The sequence below is a fragment of the Chinchilla lanigera genome, unplaced genomic scaffold (assembly GCF_000276665.1).
Source record: "Chinchilla lanigera isolate Chin_1 unplaced genomic scaffold, ChiLan1.0 scaffold00116, whole genome shotgun sequence".
Classification (NCBI taxonomy): Eukaryota; Metazoa; Chordata; class Mammalia; order Rodentia; family Chinchillidae; genus Chinchilla; species Chinchilla lanigera.
Genome location: NW_004955517.1, coordinates 1352660 through 1373598, shown reverse-complemented (window position 1 = coordinate 1373598; position 20939 = coordinate 1352660). Strand labels below are relative to the sequence as shown.

General features: G+C 49.5%; 1 protein-coding gene across 1 annotated transcript in view; it reads right to left on the bottom strand.

Moving 5' to 3' along the window:
- Adamts9 (ADAM metallopeptidase with thrombospondin type 1 motif, 9) overlaps positions 1–20939 on the bottom strand; it is a gene marked incomplete in the record, with an annotated part of 141149 nt that overhangs the window by 70110 nt on the left and 50100 nt on the right. Inside the window, 10 exon segments of the mRNA XM_013506939.1 lie at positions 1519–1683; positions 3389–3553; positions 4025–4235; positions 9276–9402; positions 10035–10164; positions 10255–10421; positions 17636–17731; positions 17972–18089; positions 19499–19635; positions 19723–19904. Coding sequence (XP_013362393.1) covers positions 1519–1683; positions 3389–3553; positions 4025–4235; positions 9276–9402; positions 10035–10164; positions 10255–10421; positions 17636–17731; positions 17972–18089; positions 19499–19635; positions 19723–19904 — 1498 coding nt within the window.

The window sequence follows — 20939 nt, the reverse complement described above, 5'->3', positions numbered from 1 at the left end:
ATTAACAAAACTGACAAATGTTTAAGAACAAAAGAAAAAAGATTCCAATGACTCAATCCAGAAGTGAAAGAAGGAACATTACCACAGTAATTGAAAGGCTGATGAGAGAGTTCCTTGAACAATTTTAGGCCCACAAATTAGATAATCTAGATGAACATGAAACAAACTCAAATAGTCTAGAGACATACAAATTACAAAAACTGACACAAGAAGAAAGGGCTGGGGTATACAGGTCAGGGGTAAGCATAAGCTTAATATGCATAATGCTCTGGGTTTGATCCTTAGAGCCAAACCAAAGCAAACGGAACAGAACAAATGAAGACACAAATCTAAAAAGTAAAAAGAAAAAGATCAAACCAGATTTTTAGGATTTCTCCTTTTTGCTAAATTACATTGTGTAGAATTTCTTACAGTGTTTATCACTTTTAAATACAATAATTAAAAGAAAAGAACTGCTCCCAAGTCACATGATCAGCCACAAGAAGGTCAAATGTCTAGACAGAAGATGACCTAGGACTGGCCTGGTGTGTAGTGGATAAAATAGGCTCATCCGCCGGAAGATGCTGCTCTCTTCCTTACTCCCGGAGAGTTATGTGACTGTAGGCAACAAGCAGGCAGGCTTCCGACGTGTGTGGGGCCCTTTCTGCTTTTTCAGGCAGGCTTTGCCCCTGGTCTGGGGATCTATGAAGTGGGGGCGCCTCAGAAGCCTGCTGATGTGATGAAAAAGCAGTACAGGGCAGTCACCAAGCTGCACGAAGGTTAGGAATGAAGACGGAGGCCACAGGACAGAAGTGCTGCGGCTGGTCAGAGCGGAGGGACAGCGATTCTTGAAGAGTTACATAAGAGACAGCAGAGGGCCGCTCCACTTCTGCTGGAACTCAGAGTGCCGCTTTAACAGCAGCTGGCGTGCTTCTGTCTCTATATTGGGAAGGGCTCGATTGTAGGAGTAAACACAAGCCCAAGGGAGCCTCCTCCTTCTCTAAGGACAGCCCAACCTAAGACCGCACAACCCACCAACCCCAGGCCTGGAAGAGGTCCTTTCCCAGCCCCACGTCCTGCACGCTTTGACAGAGTTAGTCACGTTGGAAGAGTCAGACTTATTTATGAGAGGCGAGCTATGCAGCTGTGGTATCAGGAGCCAAAATATCCCGTCCAGATCCCAGTCCTGATCCTCCCGCCAAAGGCGCTCTCTGCCTTGTGATCACACTGAAATGGAGCCCGAGGGGCACCTGGGAAGATCACCAGCCAGAGTGACGTCTGTTGCAGATCCGTTTGACAGCTCCCGTGCAGTTGGAGGCAGGGGTGACAACATGCTCATGAGCGTGACTGGAGTGACAGATGCGGGAGGGCCGCGCCAGGCCACAGGGTTTCCCACGCCCGCCTGCCCCTGCTGGTGCCTGCGTGCCATGGGGCACTGCTGCGAATCCCCTCTCCCCAGGGATGACCCTACGCAAGCCCTCTCCAGATAAGAAGGAAAGAATGCAGTTAAGAATGTTATCGTTCTGAAGTTCCAAATACCTGTCCCCAGGGACCCGCCTGCCAGGATGCACATTCCGGCTGCTGACACGTCTGCATGGACGCGGGCTTGGCCTCGGGGTCACAGATCCTATCGCTCACTTGATCTTCACCGAACTGACACCAGACCTGCCGGTGCTTATGCCCCTTGCCACAGGTGACCAAGCACTGGAACAAAAGCAGAGCCACAAGGGCCATTTCTGATCAACGCGCGCGTTTGGCACGGTTGGTCACTGATTAGCAAGAGCAGTTGTGCCTTTTCCCACACCCTCGCCTCCAGCCCGGAGCAGCTGGTGAACACACCAGCCCCTCTCTTCTCTCCTCCTCACCCCCTCTCTTGCCTTTTCTCTCTGCATTCCTAGATTCGGAGCCAACTACAAACAGAACATAAAGTCAGCAGAGCACCATGCTCTAGCACACTGAAAAACAAGTCATGGCTTTCTAGCATTCGGGGATAAGCATGGGAATTCTGAGTCAGACCAACGTAGGTCTGGCCCCCCATGCAACCAAGTAGTATGGTCCCTCTGTGCCTTTATTTCTTGTAAAATGGGGATAATTATAACATCTACTGCAAAGGGCTTTGAAAACTAACTGAAAAAAAAAACCCAAAGGAAAGTGCTTAACACAAATTCCATTCAAAAAATCGTTAAAGGTGATCTTTTAATTGTTATTCATGTCCACTTTAGAACATTTGCAAAACACAGAAAGAACACAGAAGACAAAATCATAATAATCCAAAATTTCACTCCTCAAGGGAGAATGTTATCAACGCTTCATTCTTTTCTTCCAGTCTTTGGAATCTTGAATCAGTCTAAGGAATCTTGAATCCTGAATTTACAGTTTGATCCTCCCCACCCACATTTTATCAAGTATTCTTACAAAGGTCTGTTATTTAATTTGAAATGATACTTCAAGTAGTATCAGCTATCCAAATAAAACTTAAACCCATGACCCCCTTTCACTTTTTAAAAATCAAGTCTTGAGTTCAGCCTAGAGCTCAAGCACCAGGGATGCTAAGCTACCCAGGAACCAGGCCCTAACAATCACAAAAGCTGCCACTTCTCCCCCATTCCAGCAGCATTAGTACTGTCTTCTCAGACAGGCACGGCGCGTGACGGTAAAAGCGAACAGTTAGCGCCCATCTCCCTGGGGGAGACACGCGTGCACGTTGGCAGCGGAGGCTGTAACTACCTTCCCTCCCCACCCGCAACCTGGCTGGCTGATGACCCCCAGAAGGAAGGTGGAAAGGGTCTCACTCCGGGAGAGAACCTCACAGGGCTGCCTGAACACGGGGCTGTGCGAACAGTGAGTCTCCCTTCCCAGACAGGCAAAAGTTCTGCGTCTGCCTTCTCTTGCGGCCCTGGGCACACATAAGCAGTAGAGGCGCTGCTTCGTGCTTCATAAAGGCAGGGATGGGAAAGGCTCAAATCTGGAATATCAACCTGGTCTTTTCTCGCTTTTGTCCAAGTTTTCCTCCAGGGACTGGATTGCTAGGTAACAAAGGTCACTCACTGGGTTCTACCTCTCTGATTTCCAAAAGAGGAAGTAGGAAACCCGACATAGATTTCAAGTTAGCTTGGTTTTCTGATCCATAAAGCCCTGGTTTCCAGCCCGCAACATAGGTAGGGCTCAAAGAGGAAGTGAGGGGAGGACCGGCAGAAGCCAGCGGGAAGAGCGATTCAGCCAGCCCAGGGAGGCTCCGGAGTCACTGGCAGGTACAGTCACGGGGACCATCAGTCAGTGGGGAGTAGCTGGGACTGCGGTTTCCTCCATTGAGGAGGGAGTCAGGCTCAGCAGCTTTACCTCTACGCAGACCTGGGGAGACCCAGGAGGGCATCCGAGTGACCTGGGGACAAGCGCCCTCCCCTCTCACCTCTGACCAATCTCCCGACTTCCACCGTGGACAAGGGAACTCGTTGCACCGCTGAGTGGTGACTCTTTCCTGGTGGCTGCATTTGCTGTCATCCAGGACATCGTTTTGGGCGTTTACACAAATAGCCCGTCGCCTCTGGCTTCCACCATCACAGCTTTTAGAGCACTGTAAGGACAAAAAATTAAACAAAACCATCACAGAGTTTCTTATAAAGTGAGCTCAAGATCCTGCCTGTGCTGTGTCTCCCACCCTTGGGAACCAATCCCCATCCTTGAAAAACTCTGGTTTTTATTCTGAGATCTTTACGTGCTGTCAGTTTATTTACCAGGTTTATACTGATGTCAATATCAGCTCACTGGCACAGGAAAATAAAGTTGGAAATGGCTTGTGGAGTACAGAAAAGCAAGAGGTTGATCTGTTTAATCACTCCTGGTTTTCCACACATCAGGTTTGTGTCAGACATTACAAACCAATCTTGGGATTCTTTCCTGCAGAGCTTGAACGGGCTCAGGCATTATAAATCAATTACGGGTCTCTCTTCCATATTGCCTAAATGGGGGCATCTTAACACAGTCCTACGAGGCTCACACTAAGCAGCCTTAGCATTCGTGAAGACTCGAGTGACAACCAGCTTACTTCCGTCCAAGCCGAATAGCGCCAGCCACCCGTGTTACATTCTCCCGAGCATTTCTCCTGGTTGTTTGGTTTGGGGTGACTGCTGCAGAAACTGTCGTCAACCTTCTCAGTCCTCCCATCCAGCCTGCTGTATTTGGCACAGTAGATGGCTAATGTGCGGTAGCCCGGCCCGCACTGGGCACTGCATTCACTCCTGCTGGCCACATGCCACCTGGGGCAAACAACGGGGAGAAACCAACATTTCTGTTAAGTGCACATCTGCCTTGTTCAGCTAGTGGGACACTTGGGTTCTTCTTCTTCCCTAACCCAAATGGCATGAAGTGAGAAGCCACAGTTACTAAGATGCAATCTTAAACCAACATATCCATGTAATTTACATGGCTGCCAGCGTATATGGAAGTCACAGAGCAGAAGTTAGCGGTCCTATCTCTGTGATGGCTCCCTGGTATAGCTAATCTGAAATTCAAGCAACCAAAAAGAAAAAAAAATGGAATTTGACAGAGCAAAGAAGAAAGTTTATATTCAAGAAGCTCATGTAATCTAGCATTTTCATTTGGCTTTGAATAATGAAGTGTGTGGAAACCCAGCCATGGTGCCTGCTTAAGTGGGCCCATGCTGGAAGGTGCTCAATGAATGTCCTGTGAATTAACGATGGGAATGACTGACTTGGACTTTGAGTGTGCTAAGCCCTGCTGCACTATTATCTCGGTATAAAGTCTGTAAATTCCCTGAAGATGTGAACGGTTTTCCATAACACCTACAGACTTTTAAAGTTAGACTTTACCAACCCTTATCACCTTTATAACCCACGTAGCCATGAGGGAGCTTTTAGGCAGGAAAATGCTTACTATCCCCTGGAGGAATATCTGATTCTCTTAATGCCCCAGAAACACGGACTGCAGTGTTTAAATTTAAAAAGAAAATAAATAAAATGCTTAAATTGAATACTCTAAATCAATGAACTAGAAATTTATTTTGTCAGTTAGACTTCCCAATCCATAAAAGATAATTTCTTATAATCATTCTTTCATTTCACTCTTGTTTGTTAATTCTCTATGCTCAGAAAGTGAGTGCTTTTCTGATTTCCAGCGTTTTAAGTGGTCTTCCACGCACACCGTGTGGAGGAGGACTTGGGAGTAACAGGAGGAATACTGAGCACACAGCTGTCGCGGCATTCCTCAGCAGTGCCCTGAAGTAGGTCAGAGGTGACCACTGCCGGTAAAGTTGGGGTAAGGAGATTGTTCGTTAGAAGTGACACGGTATTAGCGGGTTTTGTTCTAACCCGGAACATGCACATGAGGGCTTGTAAACCAATGCTTTATCTCATCCTGTCACAGTTTAATCAAGGCAAACTCTCACTTCCTGGAGGAAATAAGGCAAAAAAACGAACCAATTCCAGAGAGGCATCTGGAACTTTCATCTGCACTTTGATTCTCAACTACCTTGTTTGCCTTCTGTTGCCCTATGGATAGGTTATTTTCCATCCGGGCTAAGAGAGGCAGGCATCCTGCCCACACGAGACAACACCACGACAGGGAGCAGGGGCTGTAAAATCACTTCCCTGATGTTCACAGAACCCGCAGACTCTAAGCAGAGAAGCTAGAAGAATCTCAGGGAAAGTTACGGCATTGCCTTAGAAAAATTCTTCTCTAAATGTTATTGCCTGTTGTATGTTTCACTTTCAGGACAATGATCTTCAGTATTTTGCATTTATTCAGTTCATCTCATGGAAAGTAAAATCTACCTGTATTTAATTACTACACTTCAGAACAGCATATTTCAACGTGTTTGTTAGCAGGTAGAACCTGAGGCGAAAAGTGTGGCTATGTGTGGTGGCGGGTACGTGCAGTGCTATGGATTAAATCACTTTGAGAACTACTGCATCAAACAGGTTTCTCCATCGCAGGGTCTTCAAAATACTGGCCAGTAGCTTGAACCCTCACACAAGAGGGAGACGTTTAGAAGGCTTCTGGCGCTGGTTTGCCAACGATCACCTAGTAGAACTTTTGAGCCACAAATGTGTTTTGGGAGAAGCTATTATAGAGTTGGGCCATTTAGTGAGAATCCTCTCTCCAGTCTTACAGTTTTGCATGTAAACTGCTGGACAACAGTCCGCCTGATCATACTGACTGTCCGGTAACAGTCCAAAGACAGTTTACCTTCTTTAGGCTCGGTTTGTGTCTGTGTATCTTTCAGTGAACGACTTGTGAAAAGCCGGCATCATGTGAATCTGAGTGTTGACAAAATACCATGGCCTTCTGTTCAGTTTTAGGTATGAGTATCTACTTGTCTAGTTGTGAGGAGCTTATAAGCTAATCCTAAACTCCCTTCTTCTCCTTTCACTCCCTAACTGCTGCACCAGTCGCCTGCCTCTTCTAAGAAAGGGCGCAGCCGCACTCACTTCCGCCTGCGTGTCCTTCCGCAGGGAGGCTGCCACCTTCCAGGCCTGGGCTCTGAGCTACTCCTCATTTGGTCTCAGTAGAGTTTAAAAAAAGTTCTTAAAATGTGATTTTTCCAAAAGGAGAGTTTAGAATAGCACCTTTGACACAGGTGCTACACGAAGTGAGATTTTTAGCCCTGGCTTAAGCCAGGTTTTGTGAGATGAGTTTTAATGAAAGCCAGAGGACAAGCAACGGACTCAGAAGGAGCTGGGTGTGGCGATGAGCTCCCACAGGCCCGAAGTCAGGGCCCCAGGTGGGCTGTGCCACCTCAGAGCCCCAGGCCTCCTCACTGCTTCCGCTCGCAGGGTTACTGGGGGATCAGGAGGGGCAAGGCGTGCATAGCATCTGACACCTAGGACAACACTCAGGAAAAGTAGCCCCGACTTCTATGACTTATTATTGCCCCTGGAGTTTTATTCTGCAAATGAATTTTACCTATCACATCACTGCACCAAGACCAGTGTGGAGAGAGCCTCCTGAGCTAGGCTTCCAGTGCAGCAGAACCTCAGAAGGGGCAGGGAAGCAGCACCAAACGCAAGTGTGGCTGAGACTGGAACCTGCTCACAGGGAAAAATAGTAACTTCTGCAAGCGCCAAGGCCGCGTCACCTGCACTCTGACGTGGTGTTCTTCGGGGGAAAGGACTGTCTGTTTGCTGTAAACGGTCACCTTGTGCTCCTCGAAAGGCTCTGCACAGACTTGCCTCTGCTGCCAGCCCAGGAGCGGGCTGGACACCATGGGCAGCGGGCCCACGGCACTGGCAGCCGTCATCCGAGGCTGGGCCGGTGGGTCGGGTTCAGCCAGCAGAGAAACACCAGGTAAGAGGAGGAGCTGGAGGTAGGAAATGGTGGGGCGGAATACTGGAAAGACTGGGAAGCTACGCAGGATGGGGTCTGGGAACACCAGCGCCGCCAGGACTGAGCTGAGCGGGGAGACAGCTTCATCGCAGGGTTGAAGCGCACAGGTTCTGGGGCCAAGTGGACTACGCTTAAACCTTTGCGTGACACCTTGGGTGACCCTGAGCCGTTTGCACAACTTCTGCCAGCCCTGTTCCTCTTCTCCTCGTTTGTAAACATGTTGGTAATGTTCCTGTCACGGTACTGTTTGAGAAATTAACAGAATACTAATTATATATATGGGGGGGCAGGGATTTAGCTCAGTGGCACAGTGCCTGCCCAGCAAGCATGAGGTCATGAGTTTGACTCCCAGTACCAAAAAGAAAAAAAAGAAAAGATACAGTATGTATAAGACAATAGAATTAATACAAAGGCTACCCTATTAATATGAGAATGTTAAAAAGGTAATAAATACATAACTGTTAAAATCTTAGACAATGGTTGACTCAATTATTACTTTCACAGTGGTGGGAGATGCAATCCTAGGTGGGTCTCTATGACTAATCTGACACTGTACCTTTCTCAGTTTATGAAGGTTGTAAGTCCAGGAACCTACTCACCAATTCAGTTTTATTCCGTCAAATTTGAGTGACTAATTTATTTTAGCAGTTAATTATTTTTCCTGAAAGAATCTTTAGTTATAATTTAACTCACCTGGCTGAATCAGATGGGTTTCCACTACCTACAACAGGAATACTGCCCAGTGTCAGTATGAATGCTTACCATTTAGTATCTTGTTTCTGTTTGAACCATGACTCTTCTCAATCAATGAAAATGCCAACCTGACAGTGACTCTTTGGCACGCCAATGAGCAAGCAGGTCAGGGGCAGCAGAGAGGAAGGGCGACGGTGGGAAGGTGCTGGCTTGGAGTCAGGGCCTCGGGGGAGAGCTGGTAGGGAGACCTTGCCCCCGGACTCCCACACAGAAGGTCTCACACACAGGCCCCGGCCCTCTTCTGTTCTCACGCAGCCCCGGGGCCTGATGGTCTACACTCCAGCACTACAGGCTGGGTCTACTCCCTGACAGGGTGTCCCATGTCAACATGCGACCTCTGCCCTGCGTGGGTGACACCCGTCGCCTTGCCACTCTGTGCTGACAACCTGTGCTCTGCGGAAGACGGACAAAGCAGCACCGCACCCTGCTGTGCTTCCCTCACACAGGCCTCGCGGGGACCCTCTGCCGTAACACTGTCCCATCACGAACAGCAAAGGCCGCCGTCTACACGAGATCAAGCCCACCTGTGAGAGCCACCGAGTGTCCCCACCCCAGGGCTGCTAACGCCATTCTTGCTGTTGCTGTTTGTTGTGTGCTTTGAATTAAGTATCACATAAATTATTTAAAAAAATAACCACACCACAGTCAACCTTGGAGGCAATGGAAGCACCTGCTCAGCACCCCTGCCCCAGACTTCAAACTCCCCTTACATACGAGCTGCTTGACTATCTGGAGATTGGTACATAGACTTTCTTCTATCCCTTCCATGATGATGCCTCAGTGCACTGCCTCGGCCGCCAGCCTGACCGCCCTTCGACTGGCTGCTGGGCACCTGGGCGGAGACAGAACGTTACGGGCACTCTCGGATGCGCTCTCCCCTTTCCTGCTGGCTTTCAGACCAAACTGTTGCACAAGATACAACTGAAGCGTAAGGCCGATACCACCCTAAGTTGGGACGGTCAAATGGTAACATCCTCAGGCAAGTGCCAGACTCTAACCAACTATTTCTGATTCTTCGAACCCACAGATGCATGCTGTGCGGCTGATGGGCTCCGGAGTGATGGGGAACTGGCCGAAGCCCATGTCTCGGAAGTAGAAGGAAGGGTGACCTAAGATCAGCTCCTTCTTCAGACCTGCAACTGCAGACCTCCCCACAAGACCCTCCCGCCGCAGAATGAGGCTCAGGAAAGCCGAAGCCGCACCTCAGCTCACAGTCCATGCCGCAGGGCTCTGTGATGGGTCCGGGTTGCGGCAGCCGATCACATCTTTGATCAGAAACAGGAAGCTGGTCGGATTCCCTGGTGCAGACAGGCTTTCGTTTGCGTTCCCCTAAACAGTGGGGGAAAATTATTCACAGAAAATAACTTATTCCACAAATATTTAGACCAAGCATTGGCAAACACAGCCTGTGAAAGACCAGATAGTATACACTTTCAGTTTTAGTGGCCACGGGATGTCCATCACACTTCTCAACTATGCCAGCCTAAGGCAAAAGCAGCTGCCCATCACATAAACCTGCCGGAGTGGCCGCGCTTCAATAACTATCTATACGAGCAGGTGGCATGCTACTGTGTTTCAGTAAAACTTTTTTGTAGCAGTGGTGGCAGGCTGGACTTCGGCGTGTACCTGTGGTTTGCTGACCGCCATTTAACTAAAGGAAACAAAATACACAACGTAGAATGTGATGACTAAAACCACATCTCTGGAAAATTAAAGCGGCACAGCTGATTCTGCTTGGTTTCACACACGAGTGCAAACCTCTTAGGATGAGGAAACTTAGCATAACATTAACAAGCTCAACTTGCTGGCCCCAAATGACCAGACAGGGTCAGAGAAAGGACATTAGGGGATCCTGCAGATGGAAAAGTGTACAGATTGCATCCACGTGGCTGTCCCGAGAAAGGAAAATAGAGCTTTGAAAACACTCGCGCATCCCCAGACCGGAAGCCCCAGGCAGATACCTTGGCAGGGCTTGCTGCACGCTTGCCAGGGCCCGTGGCTATTCCAGTAAAACTGCTGCGGCTTGCCTTCAATCGGGACGCTGAAGGAGTAGCGCACATCGGGGTTGTATAACTTTCCCACTGACAGAACCTGGAGTCGCAGGGGCAGGGGGAGAGATGTCTGTGGGACAGGCCCCCCCAGGGGAAAGAAAGGGGCGCGGGCTCACGGCCACGTTTCTACCTGGAGCAGAAGCTCTTGGTCAATGCGGTCAGTGGAGTTAATCCTTTCTACCACATTGTCAGATCCGCTGTACTCAATCAGTGCGTTCCCGACACGGATTTCTCTTTTGGACATTGTGACAACGAAGTCCCCGTTGAGCAAGAATTCACCTTTACTGCTTGACAAAGCTGCAGATGAGAAGAGAGAGCTTGCTGACCTGCTGCCAGTGACCTCCGCGTGGAATGTGAAGGAGCATCGAGGCAAGCGAGGTGGAAGGGTCAGGGGCTTCTGAGTCCAGCAAGCCTGAGCTCACTCTTGGTTTGCCCCATGCCAGCTGTGTGGGCTTGGAAAGTCATTCTACCTCTCTGTCTCCAGCTCTACTTCTAATATAGCGGTAACAACGGTGGCCCTGAAAACAAAGGGAACTGTAACACAGGCCTATTAGGTCGTTAACTTGGGGTGTGTTACAGCCCACAGCTACAGGGTTACAGACGCACACAACAGCACTTTGACTTGGAGGGGTGTACCAATGGATGAACACTTACACACGTGGTTCTTGCATGAATACACACGGTCGACATATGCTACAGTTCCTTGAGCTATAGTCTTTAGGTCTTGCTTGACCAATGCTGAAATCTGAAACTACACGGTCGATCTGATGCTCGCAGGTCACCTGAAGCCTTCCTCTGGGCTGTCCTCCCTCCCACACTGAACAGGCTGACGAAGTCGCCAGGATGCTGAAGACAGGACGGAGGGTGGCTCCATAGCCAGAGCAAAGGGACTGTGGCTCTGCCTGCTCACCTGGGAGCCTCTGGCTGTGGAAAGCCAAGCCCAGCGGCCAGGCTGGGAAGGTGCCCATGTAGAGGCCCTGGCACCCAGGGCTGAGGAAGCGTGCCTTTTCGCCCAGAGCTTCTGTGTAAGGCACCAAGACCTAGATCCTGCAGCTCCAGTCCAGCCTTCAGATGACACCACAGCCTTAACTTTCATCATGGCAACCTTGCACCAGACCTCCTACCCAAACACCCCACGAGGCTACTCCCAAGTTCCAGATGTGAGAAGCTGACCTGACCATTGTGCTTTTGCCACTGTAAGCCACCACACCTTGAGATACCTTGTTACACAGTAAAAGTTTAACACTCAATACACCGAGACCTTCCTCTTACACTGCAGTGCCTTCCTCTGCCGCACAGACTCTGTAGTCCCTGCCCTTTCCACCTTAGTTCTCCTCCAGGCGCTCCGTGCATAAACCAGGGCTTGGCCCTGAGGCTGAGGGTGCTGGCGCTGCGAGCACAGGGTGCTCCATAAACACTCTTAGTTTTCAAGACTGAAGGATCTCCTGTGAACCTTGCAAAAGAAGAAAGATTCAATGAAGGTGAAAAAGAAATGTTGGAAAACTGCTTGAAGCAAGTGTGAAACTATGGACCCAAAGAGGACCTGACAACAGTAAATAAATTATAGTTCAAAATAGTAAAACTCATAGAGCCAGAAAGTGAAAGGATGGTCGCCGGGGGCTGGAAGGAGGGGAGCGGGGAGACACGCGTCCAAGGATGCAGAGACTCGGTTATGGGGGACAAATGGTGAGTTCTGGGGCTCTCGGCGCTGACTGCACGGTGACTGCTCGGGAGGAGGGCAGCGCCTAAGCATTGCCATCACACGCGGAGAGGAGAAAGCAGTAACTGCTCAAGGAGAGGGGCGAGTCAGTTTCCTGGTTTCAGTGACTGACCGCAACGTGTAGGTGCAGCAACGGGTTAGGCTGTGCCCCTGGAATACAGACCGTTTTCAGTTGTTAAATACTCCTCACAAAAGTGAAAAAAAAAAAAAAAAATCAAAGAAAGGGAAAGAAACCTGGCATTGAGACTGACAGCACAGCTGCTTCTGAGGGAATAAGTTGCTTATCAAAGTATCAAGAACTTCAGGGTAATAAAGCCATAGGGACTTTTCTCAATCCCTCCCTTTCAGACGTTCCTGTTAAATTCAGATTTCCAGTGAAAGAAGGTACTACATTCCTACTGTATGACCTTCCTGGAAGATGTAGGCAAAAATATTTAACGATTGTTTTAGTATCCATTCTAAAAACTTTGGCCTGATCAAAACTGAAACATGGTTTTGCTGAATACAAGGCAAAATAAACCTATTTTTGTACTCTGATTATTTTCTCAAGATAAAACCCCAATCACATCCTTGCCCTGGGTGTTTATTGTAAACTTCTGGTTTCGTTTTAGGAAAGTGGCTCCTCTCTCCCTGGGCTACCTCTCCGTGTGTGCGTCCCACCCAGACCGCAGTTTCCCAGTCACACCTCTTTGAGGTTGGGCCCAGTAGAGAGGTCTAAGTTAGGGTTGCAGAAGCATGATTTAGAGATCTAAATTACCCTCCCCAGGCCAGGTGCCTTCTAATCGTGAAAATCTGTCTCTAGCGCCTGTTAACCGCTAACATTTTCCAAGAGACTCAGCAAATGTTTGCTGGATGAAAGAAGGTCATGCATTCTTCTTCTGTATACAAGTAGAAGCCAAATATGTTTAGGTTACGGAGTTTTATAAATTTAAAGACTTCATTTGCTAGACCGCAGAAGCTTTTAGCAAAGAAATCATTTAAAAGTTCACTTTAGTCTGTAAACCTAAGAAAGACCCCAACCCTTAGGAGGTGCTCGGTCAGTGATGCTAAAGGCTGAGTGACTGAAGCTGACATTTGTGACAAGGGCAGCAGAGGGGTCCCAGCCAAATGACCGGTCCCAGGTCACGTAAAGCTCAGACAACATCCTCGTGCCTGTGGGTCCTTCAGTGTGAGACCACCAGCCACGTAGGAGGTGAGCTGGGAGCTTCCCTGGGTCACTGAGGGGAGGCGAGGTTCTTTCTGGGGCGTAAGGAGCGTGGGCTGCTCCCTAAGGTCGGTCACTACATGGTAATAGCAGGACACGCTGTCAACAAAACCACTCAATTCTTTAAAGTTAAACTGCGTGCTAGCTGACAAAGGGGGAAGCAACATGTCACATGGCGCGTCTGTAAATTAAGCGATAATCCAGTTTTGCTCAGACTCACAGAGCAAAGGTCTCTTCTGGGTTCATTGTGGGGTCTGCTCCAGGCTTCTCCTCACGTTCACACTGGCCCGGGCCGCCTGCCCTGTTCTTCACTGGTGCGCCTTCTCCCAGTTAAAGGTGGGGAGCCAGAGGGAAAGCAGTTCAAATGGGGGTGCGCCCCTCCCAGGATGTGCTCTGAGAGGCAGTGCAGCCCTCGGCATCTATCAAGTCACCAGACGCAAGGAAATCCCTGCCTTTCCACTCCTGAATCGATTCCTGTCTTCCCATTGCCCCAAGTAATGAAGGGGTAAGTGCCCTGCAGACAAATGAGTCTCACAGAAATGGCTGCTTCTCCAGGACAGACAGGAACATGGTGGCCGTGGGATGACTGGACTTGAGCCCACTGGGAGGGCGGGGCCCTGACAGCAGGACCTCTGACAGCAGACTTTCTGCTCCAGTACCTTGTGAAACAAATAGTTTCCTGAAGGCGAGAGCCTCTTGCTCAGTCTCCCGCTAATGCGATTAGAGGAGCTAATTTCCTGGGCTGCCTTCCCTCCCGTCGCACCCATCAGACCCGGGCTCCACACAGGGCCTCTCTCCGGCTCCCTCGGCAAAGCACACCGGAACAGCATGGCTCACGGAGCTTTACCCAGCCACCAGGGAAGGTGGAAGATGGCTTAGCCACAGTGCCTGGGTGCCAGGACTGGGTAACGGCTCCTCGGACCTTCGCTGCGCCTTCCTTCAAGCTCAGGGTGAATATTCGCACACCCCCACACCTGAACACCTTCTCGGGAGCCACGTTCACACGCAGTGTCCCCCGCCTTGGACTGCGACTTGCTGTCCACACTCGGGTACGCTGTGCATTCACCGTGAGAGAGACTGTCTTCAGCTGACTGTCCCTAGCACTCCAGGAAAGAGCGGGGATGGCTCAGACCTCCTGTCCCAGATGACAAATCTCTTTTCATTTTGTTTTCATTCCTTACAAGGAGAAGACTAAGAAACCTCCAGGGAGGGATAAAAGGCTACAGGAGGCCCACCCTGAATCCAGGTACCTGAGAAGGGTTGATTAAATTGAAATGAATTAAGGCCACTACTTGGAGGGGGATTATTTGCCCAAGGAGAAGAATAGAAGTGAATCCTTTTTCCTTTGAAGAGAAGAAAAGTGCCACTCAACGTGGCTTCCAGCTCTCAGGAAATTAATTTACGAAGACTGCATGCAATGCCGCTTGACTTAATCAGGAAGTAGTAAGGACGTGCAAACACATGCTCACATTTATAGCCAAGGACATGGATAAAATATTTGACCCATTTTACACAATCGTGGAATGGGAAATGTGGGATTCCCCCAAACAATGAGAAAATGGTACCTAAGAACTCCATTATTTTCTTTTTTCAGTTCTGCTGTATGTGGTGCCGAGATTGAACCCAGGGCCCTGTGCATGCTAAGCACGTGCGCTAACCCTGAGTTTCACCCCCAGCCTGCCAGTTTTCTTAGGAAGTTACCACTCCTCTGGATAGTTAAAGTTGTAGAAAGCTGTAGAGATAGCCACGGAGTACCTGATTAAGTAAGGCCGCACTGCACGGCCTCGGACAGAAGGGACCGATCTGTGTCTCCAGAGTAAAACCCCACTCTCCGTGGAGCACCCGGTGGGATCTCAGTAAAGACAGCATGAGTGTCATCTGTTTAGCAATCCAGCAGCTGCTTCCTTAGTGATCGTTACCTGCAGGGCTTGGGTCAGGGGCTGAAGATGCAACGATACAGCCCTGACTTCAACACGCCAGCAATCGTATGGACAAGTAATGCCAAGTCGTACACCAGGGGATGCCGGTGCCATCCTTTCCAACACTCAGGTCAAAGCCTTGGAGTCGGGCTGGGGATGTAACTCAGGGACGCGGAACCTGCCTGGCAAGCACGAGGCCCTGAATTTGATTCCTGGTACCAAAAACAAACAAACAACACCTGGGAGTCTTTGACTCTCTTTCACTCCAAAACAACGTGGACTCCTCTCTTTATGCACCATATCCATCACCAAATCATGAGGTCTCCAGTTTTAAGAGCTCTCTGCAATCCTCCACATCCTACCACCTCCACATTGCCATGGGCAGCGGCTCATCTGCATAGCTCTTCTAGGTTCTTGCGTGGCCTCCTGAGCAGCATCACCGCTCTGCCCAACACTCTTCCCATCACCTGGGCTCCACCTAATACCACAACACCTTTGAAAACGTAAATGTCACTGCATCAAGTCCTTGATGGGCTCAGCACCTGCAGAAGCGCCCCACGTCTGGGCATCCAAGCCCAGGTCCCTGCAGTGGCTACACGATCTGTCCTGTGAGCTGGGGATTCGGGAATGTCCTCCGTGTTCAAACAGCAACGGCCACCCTGGGCTCCCTCAGCTCTGCAGTGGGGACATGTTCCTGCTTCAAAGACTTGGCAACGGCTACTCCCCGCCCGCCACGCTCTTCCCAAACACCTGTTCTTCCTCTGACTTCCGACGTCCTTGTTTCCAACTTCCTTCATGCCACCCTGACTTCCAATGCCACTTTTCACCTTCTAACAGTACAGAGTTTGACTGTTAAATTGTTTCTCTCCTCCCATGAAAAAGTATTAAGCAGGGTGTGGTGGTTCACACCTGTAATCCCAGCAGTCTGGAAGGCTGAGGCAGGAGGATCGTAAGTTTGAGCCTAACCTGGGCAATTTAGTGATTTAGTGAGACTCTGTCAAAAGAAAAAAGAAGAAAGGGCTGGGGAAGCTCGGTGTCAACGGCCTGGCTTCCAGCTCCAGTACCGAAAGGGGGTGGTGGTGGTGGTGGTGCTGAGAAGATGGAGATTTTCATTATTTTTTGGTCTGTTTTGTTCACTATGTGTAAAATAATGCTACTGCATATTAAATAAGTGAATGAATGGTATCGTACAGCAGAAAATGCCACAGAAGAATCATGCATAAATATTATAGTTAATTAGCACACTTGGCGAGAGGGTCACCCTGTCAATGCATAAGCTCCTGTGGATATTTCAAAATACAGATGGAGGCTCTAATCTGACTGGACAAACACTCATTAACTAGCTCAGTATGTCCAAGCGCTCGGATTAAACCTCCACGGAGGGTATATTCAGGTGGGTAAACAGAACTCCCACACCTGGGTACTTCGAGAGCGATAGAGAGAGAGACAGAGACAGAGAGACAGAGACAGAGAGAGACAGAGAGACACAGAGAGAGAGAGACGGAGACAGAAAGAGACAGAAAGAGAGAGACAGAAAGAGAGAGAAAGAGACGGAGTACCTTCATTTCCTCAGAAGACTGACTGCCCACCAAGATTCTCCATACAGCAAGCATTGTTAATTTCCTACCACTTTGTCTGTAACTCTGGTCTTGCTTGTATTGCTCTTATGTTATTTTGTACATGGACGTCTGTTTGTTAATATGTTTTCTTTCTTTTATTTTTAAAATAAATTAAAAAAAGAAGAGACTCTCGAATTCCTTCCCAATCCGAGGGCCAGCCCTGGCCAGCATTCGCAGTGAGGAGGGGTGTGTGCAAGGTGACAAGCTCAGGCCCTCCCCGACACCCAGCAGCCCCCATGTCCCCTTCGTAAAGGGCAGTTGGACAAATTTCATAATCACTTATGGCAGTTTAGAAAACAATCAACTAAGTGGAACTGGACCAGGCAAACAGCTACAAATCAACACAGGGTCTTTGGTGTGTTATGGTTTAAATATGAGGAATAGATATGAATTAATTATGTGGTTAAATATAAGGATGAGATGAATTAATCCAGAGAGAAGGATGGGGAATTCATAAAATAACAGCAGGCTAGGCTAGTAATGACTTGAGAAAAACAGGTGACAGCACAGACTCTTCTAGAATGACCAGACATAATACCCAGCAGGCCTGCTGGCGGTCTGCTCCTGGTAAGAGCTGATAACTCAAGGATTAAGCCAAGTAATGCCTCTAAGAAAACATTTGCACTTCACTTACCCACCAGACAGATTTACAAGACCCACTGAGAGCAATAAATGCTAATCTGTAAGTATTTTGAAAATTTGAGGGGCTGGGGATTTAGCTCAGCGGCAAAAGCGCCTGCCTGGCAAGCGCAAGGTCGTGAGTTCGGTTCCCGGTACCGGAGAAAAACCAAGAACATTTGACTTGGAGCCTTTCTATTTTGCAAAATCTAGAGTGAATCCCTTGATACTGAACACCGCAATGACATAACCCTTGAGTCAGTATTCTGAGGGTGTGGTTACAAGAATGAAATAAAATAATGATTTCTGACGTCAGCAGCTGTGAGAACTGTGACAACTGAAAGCTTGCCACATGCCAGGGAGCAAAGAGGGAAGCACACAGGCAGCTGCGGAAAGCCAGGTGCCTGCAGACGGCAGGAGCACCGACTCACCTAAATAGTTATCATCCTCGGATTTCCCTGAGAAACTGTGCTGTCGCACGTCGATATTGGTAGCACCAGCTGGAATTCGGACCACAGTGTTGTAACCTAGAGGAAGGTAGCAAAAGGTCAGCTCTCCATGCATGGCACACTCTCTTTAACAAGAGAATAGAAAGTAGGCCACAAAGACATACAGTTCTTCTCACTGTTAGGTCCCTTCAGCTAGACAGATAATCTGATGTACGCAGCAAGAATGCCATTACACTGGATGTCAGTACTTTCACATATTACATGTGGTGAACAGATCTTAAGCTTTTCATTCCGGTGCTTCTTGAAGCAGACTCTTACCATAATGTACAGTATTGAATGTTCCCGCCACAGTTTTGCACGAAGAATTATCACCACCACAAACACCACACTTATCTCGCCGGGCTTTGGAGTTTAAAACATGATCGCATCCAGCTTGCTTTTTAAAAGAAAACATTTGAAATGAATGATCAGCATTAAAGAGAAAATAGAGCGGTGAGTAAAGTATTTTGCTCAATGCTATGCCTTCAAAATGACAAAAGAAAAGCGACATTCCTTTAAACCTGCAAGGGTTGATTGAAAATTCAAGTTGTCTACATCCTTGCTACTTAAAATGTGGTCCTTGGAGCAGCAGCCATGGGCATCCTGGTGCTAGTTAGGACCACACAACCTCAGGGCCCACCCAGATCCACTGAGTCAGACTGTGGGCTGAAGGCTGAGAAACACACATCTACAAATAATCAGAGGAATTGAGAAAAACTGCCACGGAAAAAAGTGAAAGTAGGCAGCGGGGAGGATGGCATCTGACGACAGAACTCACGCTTTACCTGAAGGGAGAAGCCCCGGACCACTGCAGCTACTGCCGGCATTTAGAAGGAGAAGCCCAGTACTGACTTTTCCAGTTTTTTGGGAGAAGTGGAAAATGTGACTGTACGTGTCATCTTCCGTGTTGCGTACTGGCCCAGCGCACAGCATGGCCACGGGTGGCCAGTGCGAAGCCTTCCACTCGGTCTCCTGCCTCTGGAATTGCACCGCGCACAGTGCTAGAGCAACACAGGGAGGCCCAGGACTCCAGCAGGACCAGAGGCCCCGAGAAGTGTGTGCATGTGCTCGCTCATTTTGTTCCTTTGAACGAACTAATCTTGGAGGAGAAACCCAGCATGTTCCTATGCCCCGGACTGAGAAGGACACGGCAGGCGGGGCTTTCAGTCAAATGCTCCAGACCAGGAACTCCAGTTTGCCCCCGGACCATGTGTGAGCAGCACACACGTCCACTCAGCCCGGCTGCGTTAGCGATGAATTCTGACAGGGAGGCAGCGAAGGGGTGGGTACCAGGCCCTTGAGAAATCTCCTCCTCATGCTTTGCGATCTGCCAGACCTCTCAACTTGCCAAGAATAATGAACAGGCATGACTCAGGTCAAAGCAACTGTGGCCGAGATCACGCAGAGGAATCGGAGGACATCTTTTCCTCCTGACACCTTTCTAGATATAGCATAGCTGTTCAGTCTAGGAACTTGCAGTCAGGAAGAATTCGGGATTAACGTAGCACTCAGAAAAGTGAGCATGTGCACACACTGGTACCATAAATCTCCAACGGGAGGATCTGCGCAGAGCCTCCCAGGGGCTGAAAACGTCTCAAGAATCGTCTGGGGCAGCAGTTCTCAAACTCTGGCGCCCAGTGCATCAGGGCAGGGGATGCTGATGCTAGTGATGGCTCAGGAAACACATTTTTAGAACCACGCCCGCGAAACCACCCAGACAGTGTTAACAGCTGTTCCACCAAGAAAGCCACAAGCCCCGTGACGGTAGTGGGACAGCAAGCGGAGAAGAGGCTCTCCGGAACTTACCCGGCAAAGACCTTGCACACAGATATCATTCGTGTCCTGGCCACAGGGAGTTCCATCTATCACTCTGTCTCGGAGTTGATAGTAGGCTGTGCTCCCGGCCACTCTGCAGAAGAGTTTACACCGGTCCTTCATCAAAACTAGAGAGGAGAAACAGGACATAAGGCGACTTCACGCCTGGAGCCCACAGCGGCCTGCCCGCTGCCGCCTCCGCCTGATGCACTTACTTCCGCTGTACTTGGGGACCCAGCGCACGGTGGGGAGCAGACCGTTGATGTTAAAGTGCTTCCCGTCGAAGTGAGCACACTGCTCCTCGCGGAAGTCCCGCTTCTGCTTGAAGCACGGCTCCGTGTTGCAGGACTTAAACTTCATCCTGCGCCCTACACAGTACTTCCCACCATTTTTTGGCCTGAGGAAACATCAGAACATGCACACCGTATTATAATGTGCTTCTCCACCAAGCACTCTCTACCTCAGGACTTTCTGCTTTCCGGGGACACAAACTGAAGGTGGCAAACAACAGGGGCAGGGCAGCGGCTGCCGAGCCTCAGTCTGCTTCTGCCTCCAGCAAGGGCTTTGTGCGGCTCTGCGCTCGGTATGTCCGGGAGTGCTCCCCAACCCCTGCAGCCTCAGCCCCTGCCTCCACGGAAGGGGTGGTGACCCCTGGAGAACACTGTGAAGGTGATCTGTACTGACTTCCACCTTGAGGAGGGACGCGTAAAGTGTACATTTCCTCCTTGGTCAGTTTCACTCCTCTGCCCCAATCTTAAAAGCGCAGAAGGGTCCCGTAGCACTCAGTAGCTGGTGGCTCCCTGGCTACTGGGCTGGACATCAAGCAGCTCCGCACCTGGAGATGCTCAGGGAGACCAGTGAGACACGTGCCCTTCCGCCTCCACTGTCCCGCTGCCCCCGTCCCAACACCCACTGAGTTCTTTGTTTTGTTTTACAAATAAAATGAGATAGAGGGCACGTGTCCACACACTGGCTAAGAGAACAGGAAAACCAGGATTGAGAATGCTGGTCTCAGTGCCTTCCTGGCAGAGCATACCGATATACCGGAAGACACCAGTGTGGATTTCAGCTCGGCACGAGCCGCTGTCCATGAACTCTCCGGGGGGGCACCCAGGGTTATTACGTTGCATACCTGCCAGCAGGTTCATCACGTGCATGGGGGAGACCCCAGAATCAGAGGACGTGGGGTGCGGCCATGGGCAGGGGAAGCTGAGACTCACAACTATCCTAAGGACACCCCTAGAACCAAAAGAAAAACCCCACCTTTTTTCTTTACGACGACTCTTTCCAAGCAAGCCTGGCGATAAGAAACGGGCTTTGTTTTGTCAAAACGGAGGCTTTAGGGACTGGGCAACGTACTATGACCATGAATGATGGAACGAACGCAGGTGGGACCTGTCCTGTCCTATCCTGTCCTTACTACGTGGCCAGA